The 6,884-nt window shown below is 45.1% G+C and overlaps 1 protein-coding gene across 1 annotated transcript in view; it reads left to right on the top strand.

Moving 5' to 3' along the window:
• Positions 1-1,061: 1,061 nt before the first annotated feature.
• The window catches only part of ajap1 (adherens junctions associated protein 1), a 45,161-nt gene continuing 39,338 nt past the window's right edge, over positions 1,062-6,884 (top strand). Inside the window, exon 1 of the mRNA XM_022765986.1 lies at positions 1,062-1,123. Within this exon, the coding sequence (XP_022621707.1) occupies positions 1,095-1,123 (29 nt within the window). The 5' untranslated portion in view covers positions 1,062-1,094. The remainder of the gene's footprint in view (positions 1,124-6,884) is intronic.

Below are 6,884 nucleotides of genomic sequence, written 5' to 3'. Positions count from 1 at the left end.
CGTGAGACACCCCGGCACATGACATATTTGGCTTTAAAATGACGTCACGGCAGCGCGGGGCTCGGCAGGCAGGTCGTTCGTCAGTCTGAGAGAAGAGGAGCAGCAGGAGGAGACGGACCAGCCTCCTCTCCTCTCTCTCTCTTTCTCTCTCTCTCTCTAATGACGAGCTCTCAATCCTCCTCCTCTCTCTCTTTCTCCTTTTTCTCTCTCTCCAACTCCTCTGAAACAACTCTCAGCCTCCAGGATTCTCCTTCGTCGCTTCCCCCTCTTCCTCTTTTCAGTTGCACCTAATTTTTTTAAAATTTTTTTTTACTTTAACTAAATCCCTCCGCACCCCCACCCCCACCCCCCAACCTCAACACCTCCAGAAATGTGAGTAGATAATGAGGACCCCCTGCCATCGGTGACTTGTCTCCTCCGTGCTCCAGAACATCCTCATCTTCCAACCCCCCCAATTTTTTATTTTCTTATTTTCTTCTTCTTCTTCTTCTTCTTGTGGGGACGATCATCTGCCTTTCAACAATGTAGGAAGGAGAAGGTGCGCTGTCATTTCAGGGAGAGCATGCCAACTACATGTCCTGTGTTTCTGCTCTCCGCTTCTCGCAGCCTTGTCATTCCCGCCCGGAGGAGGTGGGGGGTGGTGGAGGAGGAGGAGGAGAAAAAAAAAAAAAAAAAAATGAAAGATATGCGTGAAGGCAAAGTTTGAGGATACCTCTCTTCTGGTTTTTTCCCGCTCACCTGTCCGCCTGCACGCGCGTGCCCCTCTCCTTTTTTTTTTTTTTTTTTGTAACTGAAAACGAGGAAGATTGTGTCGTCATTAGAACAATTGACAACTTCAAAGAGACCTGACTATTGCTGTGGCATCTTCTTTTTTTTCTAAAGCGGGATCTTTTGCGGCGGCATTGGAGGAATTTGATGTGCGCAACGTTGAAGGATATGGCTTAAATGATGACAGCTGGAGTAAGGTCCGTCACTTGAGTGTTTTTTCTTTCTTTTTTTTTATTTATTATTATCAGCTATTGTCGACTTTGGTGGAAACCCGTCTAAATGGGAGGATACCTGGAAGACTGAGTCGGATTCGGCAGTCGTGAAAAATGTGGATAAAACGGAGTGTTGCGCGCAGGTAAGACACGAACAATTTCATTTCATCTTTACAGCAGTCACAGTGCGATTGTCAAAACGCTTCACGGAAAACGGAGAATGTGACACTGTTTCATGATGTTTCACATTTTTGACGCCGCCGCTCGACAACATGTTGTCCCAGTTTTTTAATGTACGCCACTGCAAGTTGTGAGAGTCTGCAGGAATTGGTGACTGGATTACATGTATCAGTCTGGCTGTGGAGGGGGAAAAAAACACACAACAAACAAACAAAACATGTAGAAATGTAGATGCAGCTGAAGCGAACTTCTTAAAGAATTCACCGACTGTCTCCCGGTGCAGTGTCCGCACTGAGGAGCTTTAAGGCGGCGGCTTCATGTGGAAATGTTTGGTGATGTTTTAAAGGGAAAAGAATGATGGAAAAAATTTCGCGTCCTGTACGCTGGGGGTCGCCAACAGCACGGAGCAAGCGACACACACACACACACACACACACACACACACACACACACACACACACACACACACACACACACACACACACCAGACACGCGCGCTCCCGCTCTCAAAAAACACACGTGTACGGAGGCACGCGCGCGCACAAACACAGGCTCAAGGTTAGGTCTGTCAGCAGAACAAACACATGCACTCGCTCTCACAGACACTCCTGCAAATTAATAAGGTAATTAGATGAAGAAGAAAAAAACAGACATACAAACTACACATAAATATAATAATAATAATAATAATAATAATAATAACAAAGTTTATATGTATAGATCCTTTCATACAAGAAATGTGGCACGAAGAGCTTTACAACATAGAAACGACATGCACCAAGTGCTTCACATGAAAAGACATAAAATGAACATTAAAACATGTTAAGAACATTGATGTGAAATGAGTGTTGGTTTGAAAGTCTACCCCCCCCCTCCCCTCTCTAAAATATGGGAGGTAGTGGGTGTATGTAGTGAATAGTGTTTATCCAAGAGAGAGGACAGGGTGGCATCTAGACAGGCTGGATGGAGAGGGAGGCTTCACCCCGTTCAACAACATCCACTCACTCCTTTTCCCTCTGCTCTGCCTCTACAGTGAAAACTGTTTCAAGAGGACACAGTCATATTCGTACTAAATGAAATCACATCCCCTAAACTGAGGCAGAATGGAGACCTGAGTCCAGCCTCCTGACTTTGACTCGGTCTGGACGTCTGCAAACAAAAAAAGCCGAAAAATTGAGCTCATTCATTTGGCGTAAAATAGGTCTAAAGGGGAATGACACGCTGTGAAATGAGAGTGAAGCTGCCGGCGGTCGAGATCCTCGTGCCACCTGCTGGATCTCATTCCCACCGGTAGCTCTTAATTCCTTGGCCATTTTGTGGTCGGACGTTTATTATGCATGACACACACACACACACACACACACTCACACACACTGTACAACTTTGGGCCGACCTCGCAGTGGAATGTGGCAATGCACGGCGTAGACAAGGCGGTCGTACAGGACGAGAAAATGAAATGCATATACGCCCCCATACCTCCACCTGGATCGGTCAGAGGCACAGAGAAACCAATTTATGTCACTTGCTGACACGATGTGGAAGGTCAGACTGGGATGCGGGATGAACGGCGACTGCTGTCATGAACTGAGTTCACCACGTTTCAGATTGTGTTTGCCACTAAAAGGCTAAAAGCTCGGTATCGTTTGTTATCATCATTTATTAGCAGACATTAACTGGGATAAATTCCTGATCTTCAAGTGTGGGTAGAATCTAGATTTAACATTAATAGTCTTTTTGGAAAAAAAAAACAAATGGGAGTTAATGGGCAGTGAGCGTGAGCAGAGAACGATCCTTGTTCCCAGTGGAACAGACGAAGAACAGAACACCTACAGAACCTGCTCACGTGGGCGTAAATGCAACAGCACTGACTTTAGCAACACAGGAGAGGAGGAGTGATGGATGGACGGGTGGATAACCAAAGAATTTAAAACCAAGGATTTTTGAAAGACGACCGCTGTTGTTCCTCCTCGTGATTTCTGGGTAAAATGTCTCATGGAGACTCTTTAAGGACGAGGGCTGGGTGGTAATTCTGCTCGATTGGTCATTGACTGAGTGGAATGATGATGGTGATGATGATGATGATGATGATGATATCTTGTTTCCACTCCAGGTATTTTTACATTAAAAAACAACAGATTATAAGTGAAGTGTAGTTTCTGATTTGAATCCAGATAACTGAATATCCATATTTTAGCTTCATATGTGATCTTTCATTCCTACTTTATCTATTCTGACCTGCCTATTGGAGAACAAGGGCGAAGCCAACGTGTGCTGTAATGCCAAAAATGTTATAGCGCCGCAATTAAGTTTGAATAATCAATTAATTATTCAGTTTCCAAAATGTCAAAACAACAGTAAAACAATCCCGTCACAACTTCACTGCAACAACAGTCTGCAAAAATATAAAAAGCGGAAAAAAAAGGTGCAAATTGTCACGTTTGCGAAGCTTGACTTTATAAAACGACTTGTGTAAATGGTCAAAATTGTGGCTGGTTCATTTGCTGCAGAATGACTAACTGAAATATTGACTCACGGTTTCAGCACAAAGTCAGATGTTTCATGAGGCGCGACAGTTGGAGCATTTTTGGAGAATAAACTGAGTGAACAGGTGAGACACTGTGTTTTGGCGTTAACCGGCCCAGCTGTGGTGCGATGCTCTTCGCAGTGAGTGAGATTGCCGTAAAACCAGCACGTCCTGTAAAACACGCTGCAACGCCAATTAGATGTGACATTTGTTCAAAGTAACGGGCTTCTCCAGTCTCACGTGTGTGTGTATCTCAATAAAGTAATAAATTTAGTTTTCAGCCTCACTTGAGCGTTAACCAGCAGGGATTCATCTCTCCCGGGCTCGCCGTCTCCAGGCTCAATCATTCATGGACGTCACACAGTCTCAGGTTCCCCGCGGCGAGCTCTCGTACCGCTGAGGCACCGGAGATGCTATCAGGCCTCGGCCCGCTACAGCTGCAAGAAAAAAAAATATTACTGACACAGACACCGGTTGCCTTTCAGAGGGGGCCTTTCATTTGACACTGTTGAGGACAGGCGACTGTTCCTTCTCGTGTCTATGAACTCCTGTGACGACTGGAGACGGGGTTCGGGTGATGTGGTATGTGGAACAGAAATATACTGCTCTGATGAATCGTGAGCTAGAAGAGCTTTGGGGGTTATATTCTCATGGTGCTTTTCCTGGTGATCGTGTTCTTAGTATTCTGTGTGTTATCTCCATGTAGAAAAGAAAACTGACTAATAGTCTAATTCTGATTAATATCACTGGCTTAATGAACCAGGGTTCCTAATTTATCACACTCCACTCTGAGGTGTTTTCCTCCACAGAGACAATCTCTCTCTTGCGTGGCATCATTCGCCTCGAGCTGCTTAGGGTGTATGTGGCCGGTCGTCTTCCTCACAGCTACCTCTCCCAGGAAGTCCATGGTTAGACATGGCTCTGCTGTGTAAGGGGCCATCAGATATTCAGATATTCCTGTGATTTAGGTGCCATCTTAATAGCCTCGATGAGGGTTATTAACTGGGCCTCTCTGGAGCGTGATTAACCTAATTTGCAGTGAAATAGGCTGTGTTGCTTCTCTGAGATCCTATCCTCTGGAGATATGTGTGTGTGTGTGTGTCTGTGCATGTGTGTGCGTGAGTGTGTGTGTGTGTGTGTGTGTGTGTGTGCGTGCATGTCGTAAACACCCTGTGCTCAGCAGTCTGTTAAATCCAGAAGGAGCAGAACAGGTTGTCCCTGTGAAACCGCACAGAAGAGACAAAACAGACTGGGACGCTGGTTCATCTGACCATTCTGGAAAAACCACGAGAGACAAAGAGACAAGAGAAGAAGAGAGACACCGGGGGCGGGGGACTATAAATGACTCGTTGTTGACTGGCGTTGGTAATTAATGGAGAGGAGACATAGGCAGAATTGCATCATAACTGCTTTCGGTTTGTTTTCCCACCATTACAGATAGCTACATGGAGGACGCTTGTAATGAGAGGACTGGAGTTAAACTCATACATCTTTTAGAAAACTAATAATCCTAAAACAAAACTTTAAAAAAAAAATTTTTATTTAAGCTGTGAGCTTTTAAGTGGGCTAACAATGACACCGCTTCCTTCTTAAACTTAAATCCCCCACATTCAGATCTCATGAAATTCAAGTCTCTAGTTCCCGCTGTATATACCGCCAGCAGCCCTCAGCCTGATTGGATTTCATGACAAGCTTGTCCAGTTTTTGGGGGGCTACATGAGAAAGTGTGTGTTTCTGTTGCACTGAAGCACATCCATCCCACAGTGTAAAGGAAATAACAGCACAGAGCTCATACTTGATTCATGTAGTGAGCTTTCGCTGGATCAATACTGCCTCTACAAAGGATCAGATTTATCCGTCATGGCCCCTTCTCACTAACTGGCCTTCTCCAGGCATGGTGGTGGTGGTGGTGGTGGTGGTGGTGGTGGTGGAGGTAGGGCGGGCGGGGGGGGGGCCTCTCCCAGCGGGCCACTTTCCACTAAAAACATTTAATAAATGAACAAAAGAAAGAAAAGTAATTGACGTGGATTGTGGCACGAGGTGAAATGAAAACGTCGACAGTGAAGGGTCAGAGTTGATTGGAGCATTGTCCTGTTCGTCTGATCCATTTCTCACCACATTCCCATGCTCTCTCCAACCCAGCTTATCTTCCTGAGGATGTGGGTCATGCACACTGTGGTGGAGGACATTGTGCAGTAGGAGTAATTAATGGGATGATGCAACACCCTTGGCTGTTTCATCTTGGACCCTTAAACCATCTATGCGCTCCACCCTTTTTCTCTTCTGTTTGTTTTCCTCTAAGAATTATTTTCCGAACCTCAGCAACGCAACAATATTTCTTACATTACAACCGTAGTAGCAGCTGCTGCAGCTCAGCCTTACAGGCATGGCTGGAGTCTGTTTGTGCGTGTGTGTTTGTGTGTGTTTGTGTGCGTTTGTGTGTGTTGCACACGACCAAAACATTTGGAAGATTTCATAGAATATTTGCCTCCCAGAGGCCTGCTGCACAGAAGCAATCCATAAATCTCTGGAACTCTTTGGAGAGCCAGCTGTGGTATTTATCTCCCTAATACTGGATATCTACTGAGGAGAGCTTAACTCCTACACCTCACAGCCTGTATTTTTCAAAGCAACACAACCACATGCAGCTGATATTCTAAAGGGAGAAAAAACAACAACAAAAAAAACAACCAACGTGCAGATATAATTCCAAACAGCTGCATTTTGATTTATGACGAAAAGATGTTTAGAGGTAAAGATGTATTATAGGAACACAGATACTGTACTGCAGCTCACCGGCATCCTCCAAAATAAAAGGTCAAAACAGAATTGTTTATAGATGATTCTCAGCAGCCCCCCCACCCCCCACCCCCCCCCTACCCCACCACCCGTACAAACACAGAGGTAATCAACACCCCACACCTCCACCACCAATGTTTTTGACCTCTGGAAGTCACTTAGAGTTTGTGTGTACCTGACTCCGCCCCTAACTCCTGGCTAACGTGTGTGTAGCTGAGACTTGACTTGGTGAATATACAAGTATACATTCACCCACCACACACCTGTCACTGAAAGAGGCCACGCCCCCAATCCTCCATAACTGTAGTCCTTAATAAAATGTAAACAGGTGAGTTATATAAACAGGTGTCACGAAGGAGGAAATTAGCTCTAGAGACCAAAACAGTTTTTGTACCAGGCTG

Source organism: Seriola dumerili, unplaced genomic scaffold, assembly GCF_002260705.1.
Source record: "Seriola dumerili isolate Sdu_G_001 unplaced genomic scaffold, Sdu_1.0 BDQW01000801.1, whole genome shotgun sequence".
In the NCBI taxonomy this organism is placed as follows: domain Eukaryota; kingdom Metazoa; phylum Chordata; class Actinopteri; order Carangiformes; family Carangidae; genus Seriola; species Seriola dumerili.
Note: the sequence above shows the minus strand (reverse complement) of the source record. Positions and strands in the feature narration are given on the sequence as shown.